At 35.3% G+C, this 25916-nt stretch overlaps 1 protein-coding gene across 2 annotated transcripts; it reads left to right on the top strand.

Moving 5' to 3' along the window:
- Window positions 1-13511: 13511 nt before the first annotated feature.
- Window positions 13512-17260, top strand: LOC107838993. 2 transcript variants are annotated; one of them, XM_016682316.1, is made up of 2 exons: window positions 13512-13744; window positions 14522-17260. In XM_016682316.1, exon 2 carries the CDS (start codon window positions 14610-14612, stop codon window positions 16926-16928), a length of 2319 nt encoding a protein of 772 aa, XP_016537802.1. In that variant the 5' UTR covers window positions 13512-13744; window positions 14522-14609; the 3' UTR covers window positions 16929-17260. The 2 variants fall into 2 exon arrangements, with proteins under 2 accessions (XP_016537802.1, XP_016537801.1); XM_016682315.1 differs by having other exon boundaries at window positions 14357-17260.
- The last annotated feature ends 8656 nt before the right edge of the window (window positions 17261-25916 follow it).

Raw genomic sequence — 25916 nt, 5'->3', positions numbered from 1 at the left:
AAGTACAAGATTTTTGTACAGGGCAGCAAATTGTACTCGGTTACCATGACTGTGGTAACTAAGGCTAGTTTTAGACCTATTCTCCATGTTACAAATTTTAAAATGTAAGGCCATAAGCATGCTCTACAAAGAGAATCCATATTAACAACGCAGAACAAGCCTACTAGGTAGTCGATTATGCCCTTAAAATGTAAAACCATTATTGAGTAATCATTTGGGCGTTATATCAAGCACTTGGTGTACACTCTTCATTTGTCTCTATTACCACACATATTTTGGACACTCAAGATTTCCACGCTTATGTGCACACCATAATCCAGCATCTAAACATTACACAAGCACAATTTATGAAACAATTAAGCATGAAAATCAAAGATTCAGGCCCTCTCTACAATATGCATTCTATGACCTATTTTTAATAATTAAAGCATGGATTCATGAGACCTGCCAGTTATGTGATGCAAAAAGAATACAAGGGCGTTTTTGGAGAGCTCACAATCTTCGGCAGAAATGGGTCCAATTAGAGAATAAAGTTAAAAAAAGAGTGTGAGAGAAATAGGGGAATCAGATGTCTATATAGCTGAGATGACCGTGATCGTAGCCAGTTCTTATAATCATGGACATATGAGTGATAGCGATTGCGGGAGTAACTGAGGGCATTTCTTCACCCCTATTTTCCCTTATTCAGCTTATTTCATAATTTGATAGATTTTTCCTTGTTCAGTTCATTGTGTAAAAATTTCACACTTTCCCCTTTATAAGCTCCTTCAATGCATTCAATAGTGCCATAAATGCATGGGTTATTCAATTTTCAAAATTAAAATCTAAACTATGAAAGCAAAAACAAAGGATACGAGCCACTTTCGTGGCATTTGTGGGTTGCTTCCTACATAGCGCCTTAGTTATCATCGTGGCATGATGTTTTCCTTATTTCTTTATTAAGGTGGGTCCTCAAATCCCCATTCGTTCACCTCTTTAATTTTAACATCAACTAGAATATCACTTGAATTTCTGTGGGTTGTTTTCTTGCGTTGCAAACCTTAAAAGAAACCTCGTCCTCATGCACTCAGAACTTCATCTCCCTCATTTCTAAGTCAACAATGGCTCTTCCGATGGCTAAGAAAGGTCGCCCAAGGATGATACTACCAGTATGTGTGATTATACTGATACTAGATTTACTGTACCTCCTTTTGGGGTATAGCCATGTTACAGGTCATTTGGAGTTTCTATAGAAGTGATGGTGATCACTTTTCAACAGCTCCTGTCCTTTCATTCTCATATGGGGTCCTGGATTTTTTTGTTCCTCATTTAGTGTTTTGGACCAAATTAGATTAGGCTTTGAAAATGCTTTGTTAATGATTTTCCACATTGTTTTTATCTACTAAATGTACTACATAGAGGTGTTTTATGTTTAAAGAAATTTTTCTCTTTCAAGACATTTTTATTTAACTTTCGCATTCAATAAATGGTAGTGAGGTAAAGTTTCTCCTATCTTGGATAAAGTTGGGTAGGTGTTCTCACGATAGGTGATTTGGATCGTGACACTTGAATCATTAGAATTATGAAAAGGGAGAAAGGAAAAAATATGAAAATCTTATACTCCCTCCGTCCCAAATTGTGTTGCCATTTTCTTTTTAGTCCGTCCCAAAATAAATGTCACCTTTCCTTATTTGGTAACTTCTTAAAGACACAATTACAGTTTTACCCTTATTGGTCCCACATGATTTTTCCTTTTTTATTTTTGTAAGTAAAAGTCGTATCACTTCAACCAAAATTTAAACTTTCAGCTTTTTATTTTACAGTACCAAAATTGTTTTAAAAATTGCAACAATTTCAATGTTTTTTGCTTGAGACAATGAGCTACCCAACAATGCCATTTCAAGAAATAATGAAAATTATGTCACCAGCCTTTTCTCCTAAGTCAGTGTTTCCGTGAATCGTATCTGCCCCTAGGAGAGCACCCAAAGTTGCAGCATCTGGTTCACAAGGCATTTCCTTCATTAGGTTTTGAGCATCATCTAGTCGTCCAGATCGACCCAGAAGGTCAATTATGCAAGTATATTTCTTGAGATTTGTAGCTATTCCATAATCTCAACCCATTGAGTAAAGGTATTCCATGCTCTTGTTAATCAAGCCTGTATGGCCACACGCAGATAATACACCAACCTATAAAAACACAAATGAAAACTGAAGCCTAAATAATTGTATATTTATAAAAGATGAACGCATATAAGAGGGAAGTACTGAGCTAAGTTGCTTGAACTCTCCAAAAATATTGTCGTACCCATGTCGGATCCCTAAAAAATACACTATTTTTAGAGAATCCAACATGCACCACGTAGATATTTTTGAAGAGTTCGAGAAACTTAGGTACTGAGAATACACAACTAAGTCAAAACCCTATATCAAATGATGGTTGGTCTCAGTAGTGTATAACTTCATAGTTGTTCAACAAGAAATAATGAAAAACACATCGGAAAGACATAACGTATGGAAGCAATCTTTACGTACAATTGCATTAGCAATTAGAGATAGAGTAGTTTTGAATGGATTCATTAATGAAGCAATTTTACAATAACCTTGAATAATTAAAAATATATCTACATTTACCATGGTAACATCAACAAGTCTGATACCCGTTTCTTTCATTGATTCGAATTGGCTAAGAGCTTGTTTGGAAAAACTATGCCTTGAATAACCAATGATCATTGTGTTCCAAGAGACAGCATCCTTCTCCACTATTTCCTCGAACACATTATATGCCTCATCAATACTTCACACTCATAGTACATTGATAGGAGTGCATTTCTAACATAGCACCCGATATAATATCCTGCATTGACAAGTCTTCCATATATTTGCTTTCCAAACTTGAATGCAACAACATCAGTAGATGTCCTCAAAATACAAGTAAATGCCCACCTATTTATCTTCTCACTATCTCTCTTCATTTGAACAAACATATGTAATGCCTCCTCACTATTTCCACTTTGAGCATACCTAGAAGTAATTGCTGCCCAAGAGATGCAATCACAATTAGGCATATAGTTAAACAAATTTTTCGCATAAGTTATATCCCTATTTTGAGAATAACATACTATTTGCCATGTTAAGCATTCTCATAAGTTTACGTCAAACTACCTTACACCTTTTGAAGCACCCACTGAATTGAGACAAGAAGCTTGGAATCTTACAAATAACAGTTAACACACAACACTTTGTGTAAGATTCAAGAGTAAAGTTATGGCCTGTGGAGTTATATATGTTGCAACCGTATATTTCAAGTGCCCCTCCCAGAGGATCCTTCTTGGTGGACAGCATTTGATGCAGACAAGGCTGGTATAGATGAAGTTTGCAGAGTTTTTTCTCATCTTTACAGCCTTCCAAAAGCACAATACATCTTGTGTGCAAGGGAGGAGGTTCGTTTGCTACATCAAATAAATCAAGGGATGCGTCATCGCCCCCTGTATCTAAGAAAGGTTTGTTGGATGTTCGACCAGTGAATGTGATAAAATAAGGAAATCTAACAGGGAAAGGGAGTGAGATAACTTTGAAAGAGACAAGGAAAAATCCAAGAAAAGGAGTCATTGTTCAAAAGATAAAGGTCACTCAGAGAAACCAAAACATCACTCTTCTCGAGATCGTGATTACCTGTCTTATTCATCATGGGAAAAGGATTGTCGTAGACACCATTATCTTGGAGCAGCTTGACAAAATATTAGCATACCAAATATGTTTTGTCTTTATGGAGCGTAGTTGTTGTTCTTTGCATATTAGCTGAGAGCGTCGCCTTCTTGGTGAAATTGTACCACACCCTTTTGTTTAAACTAGGGTCTCTTGTAATCGTGACATTGGTTTCAACTATTTTTATTTAGTTCCCCTAAACAATTGACATACCTGTGTTGTCCAAATATATTCGGTCTGCACGAACTCCTTAACATTCAATTGATTATTCTCTAAACAGACTTCCTCCTTTCAAACTAAAACCCATACAAATATGATGGTATGACTCCAACTGTCCTTTTCTCCTTCTTTTCATTTATGCAACCCTCTATTATGTGATAAGAAAGTAAAAACCAACTACAAAATAGAAGTATAAAAAATTAAGGAAGCTAGAAAAAGACTTGTAAGTATATACAAGCTGGTAGGGACTTACATCATGTACATAGAGTTATTCATACTTAGAAAGGCATTATCAAATGGATCCATGAAAAGCAAATTTTCTGCCATTGCAGAAATTCTTTGAGAAACTATAAATATTAGATGCTGGCCGACAAAAGCTTTATTTCCCATCTTATGCATCAAATGCTGGATATAGAACTTAACAATTGTTATATTAGCTATGTTATTTGAACTCATCAAAAATGTCAATGAGTGTGTCATTTGTATTGCAGAGTAGTCTGGCTTTCTCATTAAGGAGAAAATGCCAAAACTATCAAATTACATGACTTTCAAGAGCTACTTGAAAAGCTTACATTCTAAATGTGTAGCATGACAATATTGATAGCTCGCTAGGAGAAAAGAAACCTTAGAAAACTAAGAAAGATAGAAAAGGTACAAAGATTTACTAAGCCACTTAGGCACAGCTTACATAAATGCAACCAGCTATACACCATATTACAAGAATAAAAACTTGCATTTTAACTCCTTGGATGTTAATCATGAGTACAAAATTTAAATTATGATCACTATATATATACACAAAATAGTACTACTAACATATTTGACAAAATATCATTATAAAAGTTACACGATCATCACTATACACAAAAGTAGTACTTCTAACATACTTGACAAAACATCATTCCATCTTCAAAATAGATAGCTTTGCCATAATAACAACCTATATCATTGTTGAAGTAAAGCTGAAGCTTTATTGAAGATATCTATATCACAATGAAGTTGGAGAGGAAGATTTTCTTCTCTTTCTAGTCCATTTTGTTCAAATGAGGCACTTTGTAGTTAATGTTGACACCATCTTTCATCACCTTAATCATATAAGATTGTAAAGTAATAAATACATGATTGAGTTATTCCTCTTTTATTTCATCAAAAGATCTTTCCACTGCCTTCACTAATTCATCAATATTTTTAGGGGCCTTTTGATATTAAAGAGATTGGATTGCTCTAAAAAAAACAAGATCTAAAATATTTAAATCTGGACTATTCGATGGTTGAAAACACAGTCTAATGTCGAATCCATCTTGTTAGGAAACTTCAATAAATTTCAAATCATTGCTGCCAATATTTGGCCTTGTGTTATCTTGTTGTACAAAGATAGGATTATTTGAATAAGAAGCTAGCCATTTTTCTCTAATAGTTGGAAGAACTTTCTCTATCAAGCAAGCTCTAGTGATATCTTTAGTTACTAGTTAGACAGGTTTTGTTTCCATAGTTTCTGTTGTTTGACTTTTGTTATTCTGCTTAGCTGGTTCCTTAACTACAAATGGGAAAATACCTATTTTTCCAGAAAATAACTCAATTTCATTTTCATCAAATCGAGGATGTGCCATAACAGCCATAAACATAACCTTTGGGATAAAAGTTTTACTTTTGAAAGAATGATACAGATATGGCTCATGTTCTCCAGTACCTTTTATTTTTATTTGGACAAAAAAATCATTTTTCGTTGATATGAACATAATTAAACATATTCATAAACATGAAATTATGTGGATTGTATTTTGATAAATCATTGAGAGGCAGTACTGAAGTCGTACCTTTTTGTTTTCTTCAGTTACCTAAGGCTTGATAGAATTAGAATATGCTCAAATAGTTTTATCTTTCACATGCCGAAATATGGTTGATTTTGTAATGTTCATCGCAAAAGCCAGAGATCGAATATTTGTTCGATGACAAAGTGAAATTTCTTTGACTTGATTAATATCGACTTCAATTCGTTTTCTTCTAACTCTGCCTATAAGTCTTAAGGACACATCTAACAATATACCATTATCAACTGATGATTTACATTATTTTCAAATGCATTGAATAGTTCTTATTAATTTCTTGAACAAGATAGCAACTTGTGTTATAGATCTATATTTAAGACTTTCTTTCTTGCTATCTTTCAAAAAGAAACTTTGTGATTGCTCGACGTTCTTCTAATTTCAATTATTTATTTCTAGTGGTTGAATCTATAGGTATGATAAACCTCATTTTTGGAGTCATGACAAAAATAAGAGAGAAGATAAAGGAAGAATCCAAAAATTATCCTAAAAAAAAAAAAAGAAAAAAAGTAGTAACCGGAAGATACAAAACATCTTTCTATTTATACTACCACTTGCTAAAAGTTCAAATGAAAAGAAGGTTTGATGCCCCAAACTTGAAATCAAATCGAATTAAAAAAGCAACTTTTCGCGGTAAATCCATACATGACTGCAAATTGATCCTACTTTCTGAAAAATTGAATTTTGCATAACAATTTTTTCTTAATTGTTAATAGAGAAAATGAAAAGTGATAAATTTTCAAATTAGAACGAGACACATATTCGAAAAACTTTACTTTTTGAAGAAAATAAAGTATATCTCTTGGTAAAAGAGAGAGAAAGATGTGTAAGTGGTGTACTTTTTTAGACTTTTTAATATTGTACTCTCTTTTGCATTTTTGAATAAGGGTAATTTTGTAACTTTAAAAAAGTCAATACTTATTTCTTAAATATCGTGTCCGGTTAAATAACAATAAATAATTTGGAACGGAGGGAGTAATTTACCAATGAGGAAGAATTTTTAGAAAGTCGGAGAAAATAATTAACACATTAACATTTAAATCATGTCCAACTTGGATTAGATTCTTGCACCATTTTGGACTAATTCATGTTGAACCAAAAAAACAAGAAACGACTATCTACTCCTATATAAAGCATTATCTTGATGTTGTAAAAGATGGAAGAAAATAGAGACCAAAAAAGATATAGTTAGATCAAGATCTTAACAGTGAGTTTTCTTTCCATTGTAAGAATCAACTAAGAAAATAAATAACTTGCTCTTATCAGATACATTTATGACAGTTCTTATATTTGAAATTCGATTTATTATAATATTTTACTTTTCTTAGTTGATTTATAATAAGTGTTGTTTTGAGTTATAAAGGCTCACAACTAGGTAAAGTTATTTAGAGAGAATTGTAGAAAGGGAAAATGCATTATATATAGTGGTTAGCACTTTAGGTGCCACAATGGTTAGCTCCTTAAACTTGTGTAAATTCAAATTTAGTAGCAATTTTAAAAAAAAAAAAAAGAGAGAGAGAGAGAGAGAAAGTTACCTGCGAAAGGATTTTTTTCCGCGTAAAATGCTTGAGTTGATTATCTTTTAGTTTTGCACATACTTCTTCTTTAAGTTGTTGAAGAACTTTCTTCGGGATATATAGGATAACATAAAGTAACAAGTCTGATGTCATTTATATAATACACTTATCATTTTATTCCCTCACTCACATTTTCTGTGAAATATTTTTGCTAGAGATATAATTAAGAAATTAAAGAATTTTTTGACATGTAAATTAAATACATGCAAAGTACAAAAATTATCCTTACAAATGAGTAATAGTAAAATTTCTATATGTGTGTTCATTTCTCTCTCCTTGTAAAGAATGGAGTTTTATCATGTGGATCCCATCAAACATATCATCAGGGCTACAATGAGATACTAAAAATAAATAATTGTCAAAGGAGAAATGTGTAATTCTTGTTTAATATAAACTAAAAAGAAAAGATTGTCACGTAAAAAAAAGACAACTTACATAAATTTATGAATGTTTAAGTGTTATTACATTTTATCCCAACTATTTAGTTAATTACATCATATTTCAATTTTTTAAAATTATGATACATCTGTATTAATGTGATACATATAAAAAGTGATACATTTAAAACTGACTAGATATTTATTTAAGGAAGTAATAGATTCTCTTTTATTCTGTGGAGCAAATCACGCACAGTCATTTACACAGTGAATTAATGAGATTCACAAAATCAGCAATACCCCCAATCAACTTTCAAATTTGAAGTGAACAATCGAGTCAAATTGAGTTTCTTCCTTCTTCTATGTGATACATTTGGTAAAAGTTGTTTCTTTTACCATCGCTAGAACTTTCCTCATTCTTCGCCACCAGTCAATTCCCCCTGAAGGTTTCTTCAGACATAAACGTTAGAAATTTGTAGAAAGTTTCTGTGTCTAAGTATGTACATAGGGGTGCAATGGTTAGAGTTTGTTCAAAATTGAAGGATTTAGAGGAATTTCTGACTTTGAATTTAGAGAATAATTTAGGGGTTTATGCACAGTTCTCTGCTCATATGCAGACTAGTACGGCATCATCGACGGAAGTAAATGAAGAAGAGAAGGAAGAGAAGAGGAATTATTATTTGAATACATCATACATCTGAATATAAATTATTATTTGGTGACGAAGGAATACTATGTGATACATCTGAAATATGTGTGATACATTTGGTTGTATTTCTATGAATTTTTTTAAAAAAAATTAGATATTCAATATATATGATACATTTAGCATACTTGACATATAAGTTGAAGTTTGAAATTTATGATTCATATTTAAAGAGTGTGAGTTTGAAATTAATATGATTCATATTAAATATTTATGAAAAGTTTTGTGATTCATATTAATATTGTTTGCATTAGTTTTAAGAGGTTATCTGTTATATTAGTGATACATTTTTATAGTTGAAATAAATGTGCTGAGAAAATACAATTTAAAAGATGATTCATTTATTCATACGTTGAATGTATCACCCATTTATAAATGAATAAAAAAAATATAATAGATATAGAAACATTTAGGACATATGTATCACCAATAATCTAACTACAAATGTATCACTCATATACTGTCAATAAAATGTATCACCAATAATCTAACAATAAAATGTATCACTCATACAGTGTCAACAAATGTATCATCTATATACTGATAACAAAAGTATCATTCATATGAATCACCGTTACACTATGAAAAATGTATCCAGAAAATTAATATTTTTATAAATGTATCTAGTGGATTAACAAAATCCATGCACAACTTGTATCTGCGTTGGATTAACGAAAATTAATATTTTTATATATGTATCTGCATTGTTTAATATTAACTTAAAATCCATTTAAACAATTAAATCACCTTTTTGAAATAACTTGAAAAATTTATAATTTAATGTAGTACATTGACGACTTGAAGAAGATGGATTAACGGAGATGGAAGATGTTTTAACTAATGATAATTTGGGAGAGATTTTAGGAAAGTAAATCTTTGAAAAAAAAAGGGCTTGGAGATGGAAGATGTTTTAATTGATTATAATTTTAATTGATTATAATTTGGGAAAGATCTTAGGAAAGGAAATATTTTTTTAAAAAAATAGCTTGCATGAATTAATGGTGGAGTAAAAATAGGATAGGAGATTTTGTTGAAATGTATCAAGAGTAAAGTTGAAAACAAAGATTTTATGTAAATTTTAAAAAGGTAAAAAATATTGGGTAATATAGTCTCTTAAGTTTGAATTTTGTGTAATTTATCAAAAAATAAGTAGAATCATGTTATAAATATATTTACATTACAGTGAATGTCTATATAGATAAGATCTAATAAGATCTATTAAGATCTAATTGATATCTATCAGGATTTGAAGTATCTGTCTTTTAGTCAAAAAGTAGGAGTAAATTTTTCCTATAAATAGAATCAGAAACTAGGAGTAAATTTCTCTTATAAATAGAAGACTTCCTTCATTGTAAATTATCCTTAAAGATCTCAATAGAATCGCTCAAGAGAAATAAGAATTAATATTTATTCTCTCTCTACTCTTCTTCTTTATTATTTTATAACACGTTACCGGCATGAGACTCTACTCTTTTTGAGTCTAGTTTTGTATTTCATATGAGATTTTCAAAGTTACGTGAGTTAAAGATAAGTATTTTATTTTAATAATCTTTCATTATATTAAAATTGAATTATGTTGATATTTGTAAAAATTACTATTACTCGAAGATATCACGTCTCCATAACTGTATCAATAGAGATTCTCTTTGCCTACTTATTGGTAAATAAAAGACTGTAAATTGATGTTGTACATATTAGTGGAGCATGACAAAAAGTTTATCATATAAACTTATTACTATACTATTGCAAGTTTATCATATAAAAATTTATTATTATTGTTATGTCCAGTGTGTTATATCATGGGCTTTCTTTTTTTTCATGTGTTTGGTAATACGTAGCTCTTTGTTTTATGCACTTATTTTCAGCATCAACTTATGTGTTGGTAGCATCCTCAACCAATCAAGGTCCTCATTGCAGATATGAATTCAAGTCGTATCGCACCAAAAAGGTAAGATTTTGGGTTAAAGTCTTGATGTACCATGATGTAAATAAGATATTGGATTCAAGTCCCATCAATTTATGCCTAAGATGCATTTATATGGATAAGATATTGAGTTTGAATCTCGATGCACCATATTGATGATATTATGGTGACTAAGGCAAAATAATGTATTTTTTATGAAGAGCCATGAAACTTGTTCATTGAATATGCTTCATTCTATGAAGTGAATGTGGTAGCAATATATGATAGGTCTGAAAATTTTTCTATATTCGTGAAGTGAATGTGGTAGCAATTTAAGGATATGTATGTCTCGATGTGCTCTGAAGTAGCAATATCATGAGAGAGATTATAAGCTATTAGAATTTGATAGGTTTAAGACACATTTATATTCCATTCCTGAGAAATGAGAACCTTATTAATGCAAACGTGCAGTTGATTATGATGGTATCACAACTCACCCTCGAATGAGGTAGAATAACTGAGAAGAGTTATTTGAAATCTACTTCTAAAGTAGTAAATCTGAAATTTACTAAAGAAAAAAGTACATGTCATAGTAAACTAGGAATTTATTAGAATAAAAGTTTATGTGCATATTAAGTATTAGACATGTATTGAAGAATTAGAAGATTCTTCAAGAATTTCTTGTCATTTGTTCTCATGATAAGTTAGTAGGACCAACTATTTTTGGGATTGGATCCCTTAAATTCTGAAAAACATAAAAGGTGAATAACGGCCCCTTCACCTATCATGTGATATATTGAAAAGATACATCAATAAGATAATCATATGTACATTTATTATCAACCCGCAGTTTGACATTCATAAAGTTGTTTGCTCAATAAAATTGAGTTAAAAGCATAGTTTTCAGATTGTGCAATCAAGACAATTTATCTTGATAATGATGGTTTGGCATTGAATGCCTTCAATAAATAGCTAAACCATTGTTAATGAGAACAAAACTTCATGTGTTGGTCTGAAATATGATGTATTGCATACAATAGCACTTGTATGCATTAGACCAATAAATTATGATTATTTTTTCCCTCTCAATTGGTTCAAGGTCAAGAACCAACTATTCCATCTAATAGTTTTGATGTGCGGTATACGATTAATAAATATACCATGATGCACAAAGATGGATTTGTCCAAGAAGATGGAGGATGTATGTTTGTTTTCCTAACATAAGGGGGAGATTATAAGCAGCTATGAAATATGTTAGGAATTATCACTAGATCCTCATTTAAAAGATAATTCAAGTCAAATGCCGAAAGCATCTCATATTTAAGCTGCAAATGCTCCTATTTTGTATCCATGAAGGACAAAGTCCATGCATGCATGAAACGTGGTAGATCAATTGGTTCCAAATAAAATAATCCTTGAAAAGAATAAGGAATAAACAATCGTAACAAGAAGGCAATGTGCTCTTGAAGAGCCTATGACATAACACTTCATGAAACCTTATGAGAGGTTCAGGTACCTGAAAATAACGAAGTGCTGAGAATTCAAAATGTTATGTCACATTGTGAACCGATACGAAATGATATATCATCAATGGTATCTTTGATACAATATTTGCCCAATATTGTAAAAGATTCTGAGAATCTGAATTCTACGTTTATTTAAGCATTCTGACGTAGAAACATTTGTCAAGTGACATGAAATGATGCATCTTGGTAAGTGTAAAACTTATTTGTTTGCAATCCAGACACTTGAAGATGTGACATATGAAATGTTGAATATTGTCACTTGACAAAATTTATATGAAAATTTCTAAGGATTCAAAATATTTGAGGCATATAAAAGTTTCTCGAAAACTTATTTAGAATCCTTATATTTGTATAAGCTTATAGCTTGAAAATTATTGAAAATCTTGGAGAGTTTTCAAAAGCAATAGATTATTTGATGAAATAAGAAATATACCAATTTGGATTGGTTATGAAGTACCATACCTTAGTGCAATTGATGCACTCATGTATATTGTAAATACTACAAGGCCTGATATAGTCTTTTCAATTAATTTGTTAGCAAGATTGCAGTCCCGATCTTATTGGTCATGTTGATTTTTGGTACTTCTTTAACCCATATAAATCTCGATCTCAAACATGCAATGTGTTCACATGTGGGATACTGTCATATCTTGGAGATATACTAAACAGTCTATTAGCCACTTTATTGAACCGTGACGAGATAATAACTACTCATGAAGCTAGCCGAAAATGTGTATGGTTGAGGTCCATGATATATGTCATTCGAGAAAAATATGGTTTGAAATGTGATAATGTACCCATAATTTTATACATAGATAATGCAACATGCATAGCACATCTTAATAAAGGATTCATAAAAGGAGATAGAACGAAGCACACTTCATCAAAAGTTTTTCTATACCATGAGCTACAAAAAAATGGTGATATTAACGTGCAACTGATTCGTTTGACTGATAATGTGATTGATTTATTCACCAAGTCTCCTCCAATTGCAACTTTCAAGTAGATGGTGCACAAGATCGGGATGCAAAGGTTCAAGGATGTTCTCATTAGGGGGAGTTAATACGCGCTGTACTCTTTTTTCCTTACGAGGTTTTGTCCCAATAGGCTTTCCTTGTAAGGTTTTTAATGAGGCAGCCTATATGCATATTATTAGAGATGTGTACTCTTTTTCCTTCACTAGATTTTTTTTTCATTAAATGTTTTTTAGTAAGGTTTTAACGAAACACATTATCTATCAATTAGACATTCAAGGAGGAGTGTTATAAATAAATATATATATATATATATATATATATTATAGTGAACGTCTATATAGATAAGATCTATCAAGATCTAATTGATATTTATCAGAATTTGAAGTATCTGTCTTTTAGTCAGAAACTAGGATTAAATTTTCCCTATAAATAAAATCAGAAACTAGGAGTAAATTTCTTCTATAAATAGAAGACTTCCTTCATTGTAAATTATCCTTAAGGATCTCAATTGAATCCCTCAAGAAAAATAAGAATTACTATCTATTCTCTCTCTACTCTTCTTCTATTCTTTATTATTTTATAACAAATCAAATCTATTGTGGGCTAGAACTAAACTCTTGAATTATATGTGAAACCCAAAATTATGAATGGGCCAAAGTGAAGTAACATATAATGTGGGCCCAACCCAACCCAATTTAAGCTTGTACCGTAGGAAAAAACCTAACCTCTAGATTGCTCCCCAGTCGTTTGGGGAAATAGCACAAAGAGAGTTAGATTTTTGGGGGAAATGAAATTTCAGAATTCTGGGTCTGTCCCCGCCTCCTGAAATTTTCACTTTCACTCTCCCGCGATTCTCTTCCCTCCTTTTACTATTCGTACACTCTCAAATTCCTATAAGATTTATCTCTTTCTGTAGTCAAAGCTTTGGAGGTTCCTTTTCATCCACCAGGTATGCATATTTTCATATGCACATTTATGGTTACTTTATATGATTTTCTTAAACCTTATTGTGCTTTTTGATTTTGTATGGATTTTGAACTTTGAAGCTTTTGGATTCAGAGTCTCAAACTATTTAGGGTTTTGCACGGATCAGTGTTCGTTTCATTTGCTTATCCGCAATTTGCTCTAATTTTAGGGTTTATGTAGATTTAGTGTATGTTGATATACACATTCTGGTTTCATCAGCATGTTAAAGTTGTGGTGGTTTTATAATGCTTTATACAACACATTCCTTGGACTTTGTTGTCTCAGTATCCCTTCCCATACTTCGATCAAATGCTACGCGTCATTCACATTTTTGTGAAATGTAAGTTTTCTCTGTTTTATAGAACTCAAGTTAAATATTCATGTATGATAGCAACTCGATAACTTGTGTGACAGCAAAATATAATTAAAACATATTTTGCTTTCGTGGTGATTTTAGTGTTAATAGTTCTAGTTTTGTTATTGTTAGTTGCATACAAGCTACAATATGTGGATTAATGACTAGTAATCAGTTAAATCAATTTTGATAGCTCATAAGTTGTAACTGAAGGTGAATTTCCTTTCTCTTTTCTTTTAGGTGTGCATGACAGCTCTAGAACTGTTACTACATGAGCAGTAATTAGTAAAAACAATTGTTGATCGGCATGTTGTTGCAAAGAAGATAGAAGTTTTCCCTGCTAGCGGTTGATCTGTCTTGCTTTGCTGCAAGAATTGACAGACGTTTTCCTTTTTGTTGGGACAGGAATGCAGTGTGGAGCATGAGAATATACATTGGAGATTTCTGTATACATGTCTAGTGCATCTCACTGGTTAATATATTGATTGGGATTATGATGGATTGCAACAAAGATGAAGCCCTAAGGGCTAAAGAGCTGGCTGAGAAGAAAATGCACGGTAATGACTTTTTAGGGGCTCAAAAGGTTGCATTGAAAGCTGAACGGCTTTACCCTCAGCTAGAGAATATATCGCAGCTACTTGCTGTTTGTAATGTTCACTGTTCAGCTCAGAGCAGTACAGTGGGGTCAGAAAAGGACTGGTATGGGATCCTCCAAATTGATATGGTTGCTGATGAAGTGACCATCAAGAAACAATACCGGAGACTTGCACTTGTGCTTCATCCTGACAAGAACAAGTTTCCAGGTGCAGAAGCAGCTTTCAAGCTAATTGGGGAAGCAAATATGGTGCTTTCTGACCCGACGAAAAGGGCTTTGTATGATAGTAAGTACAGGGTTTTATTTAAAGGTGCAGCAGCAAGGCGACCATCTCATCAGGTTAATCGAAATCCTTCGGCTAGACAAAATAATACTCCAAATGGTTTTGGTACTCAGTTCAGTAATCTGGATAATATTCAGAAAACACAGCCGACTCCATCAGCAATGCCGGAAACATTCTGGACTGGATGTCCTTTTTGCAATATTAGGTACCAGTACTACCGGAGTTTTGTGAACAGAGCTTTACGCTGCCAGAAATGCTCAAAACCTTTCATTGCTTATGATTTAGGTTCTCAAGGTGCTCCTCTTGGACCTAAATGGAGTCATCCTGGCAGTCAGGATGTGCCCCTTAGGTCGGCCACGGGCCCGCCTTATCAGCAGAAAGAGGTTTCAAACCAGGGAACCTCAAGAATGGCAGAAGGAGCTGGCAAAATGGGATCTCAACGGGGTCCTAGCAGTAGAACAATGGGGTCACAACCAGAGGTAAGAAGAGAAAAGACTGCTCAGGTAAATAAGAATTTAAAGGCTAAATGGAAGGCTGAAAAGTATGACAAGGAAATGGGCGATACAAATGAAGGGGCGTCTGTGCCAAAGGTTAATAAAAATAACAGGAAAAGGAGTAGGAAGCAGACAGTTGAATCAAGTGAGAGCATTGATACTTCCAGCAGCACCGAGCCTGAAACTGAGGACATTGAGTCTGGTAGCTGTGGCCCTAGGAGGTCTTCTCGCCTACGGCAGCATGTCTCCTATAATGAAGGCGCAAGTGATGACGAGACTGATTTGGCAAACCATCTGAAGAAGGTACAGGCAAACCAACCAGCTGGAGATGATACATCAAAGCAGGAAGAAACGGTGTGTGGCGATGACTTAACGAATGCCAAATCAACTGGTTTTCATGGTAATTCCAAGGCAAAGTCTACTCAAAATGGAACAGCCCCTCCTAAAGAAAAAGGGCAAGATAAAAGTGCGAACAGTAGTAAATTTGACAAAAAGGCTGCTGGGCCTCCGTCAAGCGGGGTAGAAAAAGCTGAAGTCATTGATTCTGATTCCGAACCAGATAGTGAACCTTTTGATGATCCTCCAGAGTTATACGAGTGTCCTGATCCAGAGTTTTGTGATTTTGATAAGCATAGGGAAGAAAGTTGCTTTGCTGTTAACCAAATCTGGGCTTGTTATGATACAGCTGATGGAATGCCAAGATACTACTGTCAGATTAGGAAAGTTTTGTCTCCTGAATTTGAGCTACTGTTCACTTGGCTCGAGGCTAATCCAGAGGATCAAGGAGATATGGAATGGGTAGAGGCAGAGTTACCAGCTGGTTGTGGGAAATTTAGACGTGGGAGGTCTCAAAACTCTAATGATCGTCTTACATTCTCTCATCTAGTGCACTGCGAAAAGGGTAAGAGAGGTGCATTCATTGTATATCCTAGGGAAGGGGAGACATGGGCTCTCTTTAAAAATTGGGATATCGGTTGGAGTTCAGATCCAGAAAAACATATAAAGTACAAATATGAAATTGTGGAGGTTCTTACTGATTTTGTCGAGGATGTTGGTATAAAAGTAAATTACCTGGATAAAGTGAGTGGATTTGGTAGCCTTTTCCAGCCCACCAGCCAGACTAAGGGTGGCTCATTTTTCGTGAAGCCAAATGAACTTTACAAGTTCTCTCATCGAATCCCAGCATTCAGAATGACTGGAACTGAAAAAGAGGGTGTACCTGTGGGATCGTTTGAACTTGATCCTGCTGCTTTACCTCTTAATCCAGATGACATTTGGTACCCTGGGAAACTGAGCAGAAATGCAAAATCTGAACTGGAGAATTTGACAACACCTAAGAATTCTGTGGACTTGAAAGGAATGTGTGCTACTGGTGGAGAGTCATCTAAGGTTCGGAGATCTCCTAGGAGTCTGACTATCTCCATGACTAGAAAATTGTAGACATGACAGATTCTTTTCTTCTGTTTTGCTTGCTCAGTGGAGATGTCATTGGGCTAGACTTGTGTATTTTGTCATCAGTATAACTTGTAGGGAAACCATTAGGATTAAGAGCATAGTTGTCGCTGGCCTGAACTCTTTTTTTGACTGCAGTATGTGTTCCAACAATTATTATTGCCAGTGTATGTCCTTTGTGTAGTGTTTGCTGAATCAAATTGTATTTTCAGATCGTTTTGTGAGATGGATCAAGGATATTGAGATTGTTCTTGGAAAGATACTGTAGTTTTTACTAATATTTTGCAAGGGAAACAGAAAGTTCCAAAGTTTTTGGTCCACTTGTGTTCTTGATTAGAGGCTTCTGTTGGTTCTCTTGCAGTTTCAAGTCATTGTTAGAATTAGGCCCTTGAAAAGAACAGTTCAGTACATAGAAAACCCATACACCGATGCCAATCTCCATGCGCCCCTATGGAGGGATATGCTTGTGAACCAGAACATTTTGAGGGTAGACTCCGTAAAATGTCAATTGGATATGCTTGTAAGTGTTGAGGGTAGACTCAACCAAGACCATTCAAAGAATTATTTGTTGCTTGTGAACCAGAACATTTTACTGCAATTGACCAGTGACTCAAAATGCCTGGCAGGATCATAAGTCATAACGAGTCGAAGTGCTAGTATTCAAACTACGAAATTTTATATATAAAGATTAATTTTTACCAGACATTTGAAATTCCACATTACGCTGAATTTATATCTTTGATGACTGAATTTAGTTGAAATGTTTCTTTTTATGTTTGGATCGGAACAAGAAGTAGTAATAGGCAAGTTTAGTTGGATTTTGTACGAGTTAGAAAATAGGGAATTTGGCATTGACTAGTCATTCGGAATAATATTTGGAAAAAGATGACCACACGGTTTTACTCAATTTGGCATTTTCAATAAAAAGAAATTGGCAAATTGTAGTCAATAAACGCATATATGGAAAGCGTTTAACGGTGAACCCACTCTAGGGAATTTTATTAACTTAGTTGGTTACTTATGTGAACTTTCATTTATTGTTGAGGGAAGCGTTTAAACGGTGAACCCAACAAAAACTGGAAAAGCTTATTAACTTAATTGATTAGTTATGTGAACTCCCATCTTGTTGTTGAGGATACCCTCCCCCCACAATGTAATCCCCTCCCCCACTCCCCTTCTCCTAACCCCATTTTGCAGAAAAAAAGAAAACTCACCGAAACCAGTCCGATTGGACTATTCGGCTCATTGTTTCTCTTCTACAAGTTTCTCACTTTATTCATTTCCTCATTTGTTAATTGAGACCCTCTTCCATCCAAAGAACACCAACTTGTGCAGCAATACCCGTAATTTCCTGCACCAAAATAAATAAATAGGAAAGAAAAACATCTTATTCATATCTTTGCAACAAAAAGAATAATTAATAACTTCAAAAACAGAAGATAATACCATTGAATTGAGGAGATGAAGTGATTCTGAATTTGAAACATCGTACATTTTTTTCCCGAAGGTAGCGAACAACGAATGAATAAGTAAAACACAAAAGCAACCACGAAGAAGGAAAGTGATAATGGAGAGTAGCTGATGAATCAGTAGCGCAAGAAATTGCGCTGCTAAGAACTGATCTAGGGGTACTAGAAAAGAAGCTTGTAGCAACGACTTTTGAGAAAGTGAATGCAATAACAACACAGGGTTCAGCTTCCAAAGCTTATGAGTCAGAATTGGAGGAGGAAACAAACTATCTGGATCGTCAGTTGGTGGATTTTCGAGCCCAAGGGCAAGGGAACCAAGGTCGAAACTACTATGGCAGATACACAGACCATAGTAGAGAGCGATATGATAATTGGAGAAAGAAGGATAACTTCAGAGAGAAGGGAGATAGGTACATTCCGCCTGGCAGACGAGATACAGAATCAAGAATGGAAGAGATGCTGACTAAGCCGGTGAAGGGTCAAGAAAATCAGGAGATCATCCTTAAAGAGATTAAGGTCGATATTTCAGGGTTGACCCAAAAGGTCGAATCTCATGCAATTGCTATCAAGCAATTGCAGAACCAGTTCGGCCAGATGTCAGCAATTCTGAACCAGAGACAGCCAGGTACCCTTTCGAGCAACACTGTGCAGAATTTGAAAAACAACGTTCATTTTCTTGCCATTACCACGAGCAGTGGTATGACTACTATGGATCCCCCACTACCTGCTGCAGAAGCTGCTATTAATAAGACACCTGTTGTGGAGTCAAAAAAGGCAATAGGCGGTGATGATGCAGTTTCTAAGGAAAAAGGTAAGGGTTCGGTTGTTGAGCAGGTAATAAGACAAATTCCGAGACCGCCTCCACCTTTCCTTAGTGACTGAAGAAAAAAAAAAGAGGAAGGAAAATTCAAGCGATTCATTGAGATGCTGAAAGAATTGAGCTTAATATTCCTGTTCTCGAGGCATTGGAGCAGATTCCTGGATATGCTAGGTCTATGAAGTAATTGGTCACAAAGAGTAAATGAGCTACAATCGAGGATATTGATGGCTTGCACTATTGTAGTGCAGTTACTACGAGGTTTTGGCTAAAAAAAAAGGTGACCTCGGAGCATTCACTATACCATGTACTATTGGGTCATCCCAATTTGCCAGAGTCTTATGTGACTTAGGATCCAACATTAATTTGATGCCGCTGGCCATATTCAAGCAATTGGGTTTGAACCCTTCAGAATCAATTTCAATGCGACTATCAATATCTGACCGCACGGTGAAGAAACCTGCTGGCATTTCATTTGATGTGACTTGAGAGTGGACACTTTCATCTTCCCGGCTGACATTATCATTTTGAATTGTGAGGTTGATACAGAAATTCCCATCATACTAGAGAGACCGTTTATGGCCACTAGTAAAGCAATAGTTGATATAGAGAAAGGAGAGTTAAAATTTAGAGTCAACGGTGAGGAGGCCATATTCAGCATCCGAAAATCAATGAAGCCACCTACCGATATAAGGTTGGTGTTGGTGATCGATTGTATTGATGACCCTGGAGGTTACTTATATGGGTATCTTAATGAATTCTGAGTAATCAAGATACCCGCGTCGTGCCGCGGCGTTAAATCAAGCGTTGCATGAGAGACAACCAATGGGCTTGTTGGTGAAGTATGAGTAACCAACATAGCCACGCCATGCCACAACGTTAAATCAAGCCCTAAGTGGGAGGCAACCCACTATTTTAGTGTTCACATTTTTGTTGTTTTTCTTTTGTAGGTTTTAGCTTATGTACTTGCCCAGAATACGGTAAAATTGCTACATTCATTAATTTCCAGGTAAGGAGATAGTGTGATCAACCCATCATTGTCACAAGTTTCACACGGGCCAAGTAAGTTGAGCAATAAATTGAAAAGTCGAAATTTTGAGGATGAGAATGAAAAGTTGTGGACTTTGGCATATAATCATACTTATGGGACCATCAACTTAGGTTACAGGACCATAAGTAGCTGGAAAAATATCAAAATGTCAAGTTCGAATTGCAGAAAAATGGGCCAAAATTTTTGGCCCTGCACTTGCGCCCTGCACATGCTGGCTGCATGTGGCATTTATGCCCCATATGGCAGGCGCAAGTAGCTGCCGCGGCTAGGTCATAAGTTGGCCCAAATTTTAATTAAAATTTTGGGTCCACCAACACTTATATAAGATCTAAAACAACCCTCCATTTATATTTAGACATCCTTAGCCTCATCTAACTCATTCAAATCCTTAAAACTTCACTTTTCTTTTTGAATTCAAACTTCCCTCTTAAAACATAAACTAACCCCATGATTAAGTAAATGATAAATTGACACTTGTTTGAGATACCAACTTGTCACAACACACTTAAAACAAGTTCCAACTTTGATTTTGGTCGAGTTCTTCGTTGTTCACTTTTGGTTCATTATAAAAGAGGTAACTTTCTCGGCTCCTAATGGTTATGTATTGATTTATTTATTGTATAAACAAGTTGATACGTGTATTCCCATGCAAAATATATAGATTCTATCATGTTTGTATGTAGGAGCCTTGAAGTAGACAAAAATTTTAATGTAAGGCCTTGTTTTGAATTAAATTCTAAGGTTAGGCCCCAACCAGAAGTTGAACTTGAATGAATAGAGTAACACCACAAGTTGAGCATGTTAGTTTTCATTTAAAATCATGATTCTTGATAGATGTGTGCACATTGGACTTGTTGGGATTTCAAATATGTTATAGGGGTGTGAAAATTGAGGAAAAATTCAAACTTTTTGAATTTTGAACTTTTCTTCAACTTTTGCAATCCCTCACTTTTGTTGGAAACTAATGACTAGTTTTTCAGGTACATATGTCACCAAAGGCTGCTAAGAAGAAGAAAGATGATACTTCGAGGAGACGGGAAGAGTCTCCCAAGCCTAGTGGTTCAGTGGAGGAGTACCCGATGTAGCGAGGTCGAGACACTGCAGTTGGGGTGGCACGCAGAGTTACTAGAGGACAGATGCACCAGGGTGCTCAGGCTGTTGCAGCCTGAACAAAGATGAAGTCGGCTAGGATGTCACCCCCACACACTTCTCACCAGATGATGACGATGGGGCAGATTCTGAGACTACCCCATAGGTTACAGCTCAGGACCCCTAGTCTGAGGAGGGGTCCGAAGATTTATTTGAGGATGCAGAGTAGGAGGAGTCATGAGTGGTAACCCAGTCTGAGGAGGGTACCTTCACACATGTACCCCAGTTTAAGGAGGGTATAGAGCAAGATATCTATGATGCACCAGTATATTAGGGGTAGATTCCTGCACCTACACATGCTACGGAGGTACCTCCGAGGTAGTGTGCAACGGATATGTGGGCAGTTTATGATACATAAAGTTGTATATTAGATACTGTAAGGCCTAAGAGGATTATTTAAGAGAAGCACTAGATTGATCTATCTGGATTGAGACGATTACCACAGTGACAGACTACATTCGATTATTACCAGTCAGAGTGGATGACCAGAACACTCGGTTCTTATAGCCCAACCATGGTACATGAGTTTTACGTATTATATTGAGCTATAATATATCTTTTCATGCGTAGATTGCCAACCCCGATGAGGAATATGTAGCAGCCACAACTTGATTATACACTTGTGAGAAGGGTCAGAGTTGATTTGTTAGTAGAGACTATTCACCGGGTTATTTTTAGTCCTGATTATATCTCTCCTGTATCTATAGATGAGTGTGACTATAGATTGAGAGTCTCACGTGATCGACATATTATGTGGGAGGCTGATCATAGACAAGAGAGGAATAAGATGGCTAGGTAGATAGACAACTATATTTTACCTTTGGGTGATGCTACCCCATGGATCGAGGGTTATGGTATGATAAAAAAGGGTACGTTGACCTTTGAGACCAAGTTTTGGTGGTTTCTCGTTATATATCGACTATTCCCTACAGTTTCAGATAATACATTGACTTGGGAGGGAGCAACCCTAGTTGCTAATATGATGGCCCTATATGCTACTGATTTTCCAGCCATCCTCCGACATGAGATCTATGACAGAGCATTTGAGGAGATGACTATATGCTATTCCCTTATATGATTCAGAGACCGTGTGATGAGGCTGGTGTACATGAGATACTAGGAGTAGATGAGAGGATACGTATGACAGCTACTGCTCAGACAAAGAGTATGAAGGATCTAGCACGTCCAAGCCTTTCCAGGAGATCTAGAGAGCCTATTGCAGTACCTCAGGCCCAGGCTGAGGGCCCATTAGTTTCCACAGAATCTGGTGATACACATGAATATGATGTGTGTGTTAGTATTGATTTGGAGATAGGGGAGCAGAGAGAGGCCCTAGATATGAGTACTTAGGGCAAGGGGACACCAACCACTTTTTTTCAGCACCGACTTTGACCTCAGAGCCAGTTGGCATATCTTCAGAGCCTACTCACCTATCTATTACAACTCCTACCACCAGTATAATTACTATATATCGATTGTTCTTACAGAGCTTAGTAGACAGCCAGAGGGCCACTGATGCTCGATTGAGGTTGTTGAGATGAGATGACTACCCTATACGGGCAAACAAGATCAGGGTTTTAGAATAGATTCAAGCAGGCAACAGCCAGATGGGAGGCCTCATAGAGAGCTGCACTTTCTGAGTTACGTGCTGACTTCCAATAACGTTTTGATGAGTTTGAGAGATGGGTTACAACTTGATTTATAGAGACAGAGACACCGAATCTATCCTAGATAAGAGAGGATTTAAATATATTACAAGAAGAGGTACGCTCTCTCACAGAGAGCCATGTAGCAGCCACTCCCTCAGTTATGCCTTAGTGGTCCAGATATTAACTCTGCGTGCACCTAGATAGTTTAATTTCTTTGTAGAGAATGATTAAGAGGTCCCGATAGTTGGGGCCAAAGAGGTCACATAAGAGACTTACAGAATTCTGATATGCCATATGACCAGGCCATTAACAAGGCCAGACATAATTCGGTGGAGACTGCAGTCATTGACAGAAAGAGGGTATAAAGATAGTTGTGGGTGCATCCTCTAGTAGTACACCGCCACCACCACTGCCTTCGCTGGCTGATATACCTCCATTTGGGGATGCTCATGACATGGGTGCCTAGTGTATCCCAGGTGTGTTCTCACTTCCTTTTATTTTTTATTATTTTGCACATTGAGGATAGTACACCGTTTTTTAGTTAAGGGTGGGGTGTACAATAATTGCCACAGGTTTTTGTTGCCGTGCTTCTTTTCCTGTCAGGCATGGGATGGTTGTAAATCTTCATGTCTAGGATAATTTGTCGTATTGTGTTTTATTTTATGTTGTGTTGTACTTTTGTGTAATTAGGAGATTATTAAGTATTTAGGATAATAGTTATATTTTGATTGATTTTTGATACCCCTTCAAAATATGTGTTAGAACTGTGTGAATGTATATATGTGTGAATATTGTGGATCTTGTTATGGCATTAAGATTAAGGACATAATAATCACTTACTAACAGTTGCATGAACCAGGTAAGTAGTAGTTGGTAATATTAACTTTGTGCCATGAGTGTTTGAGATACTACTTAGTTCCCTTTATGTGTTAAATCCAGAACTTGCTCGGTTAGTCTTGCCTAGGTTGTAGGATATTTGTTAGGAATGGATCATAGGCCATTTGAATTTAGTCTACTATTAGCCTAAATCACCTTCCATGCGTGAAATAGTATCCCCTGATCCCTATTTTGAGCCTTGTAGCCTATTTTTCTTGTTTCATCTATTCATCTTCCCATTTATGCTATAACGAACCTATTTTGGACCTGGTCCTCCTTGGAGATTGTGCATCTCATCTCAGGCAAAATGCCTAAGTTGAGAGTGTCTATCATAGGGGTGCATAGTGTAAAATGGGTATGTAGAAGGGTAAAATAAGAGAAAAAGTTAGCAAGGCTGGGTGTGGTAGAAAAATAAAAAAAAAGGAAAAAGAAAGAGAAAAAGAAAAAGAAAAAGAAAAAGAAAAAGAAAAAAAAAGAAAAGAAAAATTGTGAAAAAATGAAAAAGAAAGAATAAAAGACCACACCGAACCTGAATGCGCAATAAATAATAAAAGGGAGAAATAAAAGTGGAACTAAAGGAAATTGGATAATAAGTGAGACCCCAAGGTTAGTGTAGCGCCAAGGAGGCTTAGCCACTTGATGTCCCCATATGTACCCTACCATCTTCAAGACTACATTACAAGCCAAGAAAAGTCCTATAGCGATCCTAACTTGACTGTTTAAAAACTAAGGTAAAGAAAATAAGGGCAAGACTATGATATTTGATGCACATTGATTGGAAATCCTCTTCCGAGTGTGAGTGTCTCTTGACTGTCCCTTCATTGACATGCATGATTTTATATGAGTAAGTGGGACTTCTTTGTTACTAGGGCACATGAGCCATATTGTTAGGTATTGGCTTGTTTTGGGTGGTCTAACTTTTACATATGCGTGGTTGTCTGTTGCTAATGTAATTCCATGCCTTAATCCCATTTTTTCACCTTGTTATGCTTCATGTTCTTACATACTTGGTTTTGAAAAGTGAGATTAGAAGGGGTGTTGTATTTTCAGCTTAAAGTGTTGAGTGATTGCCTTGAATAACTTGGATTCTCCTAGTTAAGCGTCGTTTTTGTTTTGTTGTCAATTGTTGCCTGAGGACATGCAAACATTCTAAGTTGAGGGTGTTGATGTGCTATAGAAATATAGCACTCTTGATACTTAAAACAAGGAAAATATCTAAGTTTCTGAGGTTGTTTTAGTAGATTGATGCGTTTTGGGTATGTTTTGTAGGAAATCATGTTTTGGATGCTAAGTTCGTGAAAATGATGAAAAAGATAATTTTGTCTACTTATGGAAGAAAATATGGATGTTTGGGACACTTTTTAAGTTATTCATGACCAAAGCATGTGCGGGAACTGAAGAAGAGCTGAAAAGATGACTCTCGTCACTTGTTAAGTCAACATATGGACCACATGTAGTACATGTAGACCACATGTGGGAAAAGCAAGTGTCAGAAGTCCAAAATATTGAGAGATAACCTGTAGGATTTTTTAGTCCTGGCACTTGCGCCCACCTTGCAGGCCACAAGTAATACTCGCGCCCAAGGTCAGGGTGTAAGTAAGGACCACAAGTAGCCACCAACCCTTTTTTCTCTTATTTTATTTGGGCTTTGATTTTAGGGTTTCTTCATGTACTATAAATACCCTTTATGTGTTTTTATCTCTAAATTGATTTTATTTGGGCTTTGATCTTGGAACTCTCTTATATTAACTTTAGTTGATTAATTCAGTCATGGATTTAGGTTTTCTACTTATTATTGTGATTTTATCTATGCTTTCAATCACGAATGTTGTTGATTACTTCACAAGCATGAGTAACTAAAAACCCATAGCTAGGGTTGTGGAAACCTTGGTAGATTGACCAAGTAGGGAAAGTGCTATTGTTGCTTTGAATCGATACTCATGCATGTATTGCTTTATCTTCAGT

This window comes from Capsicum annuum, chromosome 8 (genome assembly GCF_002878395.1).
Source record: "Capsicum annuum cultivar UCD-10X-F1 chromosome 8, UCD10Xv1.1, whole genome shotgun sequence".
Lineage (NCBI taxonomy): Eukaryota > Viridiplantae > Streptophyta > Magnoliopsida > Solanales > Solanaceae > Capsicum > Capsicum annuum.
The sequence above is the reverse complement of the archived record's forward strand: the minus strand, read 5'-3'. Positions and strand labels throughout refer to the sequence as shown.

Excerpts from the sequence above, each read along its gene's own strand:
- LOC107838993 (XM_016682316.1), top strand. The coding sequence starts at position 14,610 with ATGATGGATTGCAACAAAGATGAAGCCCTAAGGGCTAAAGAGCTGGCT.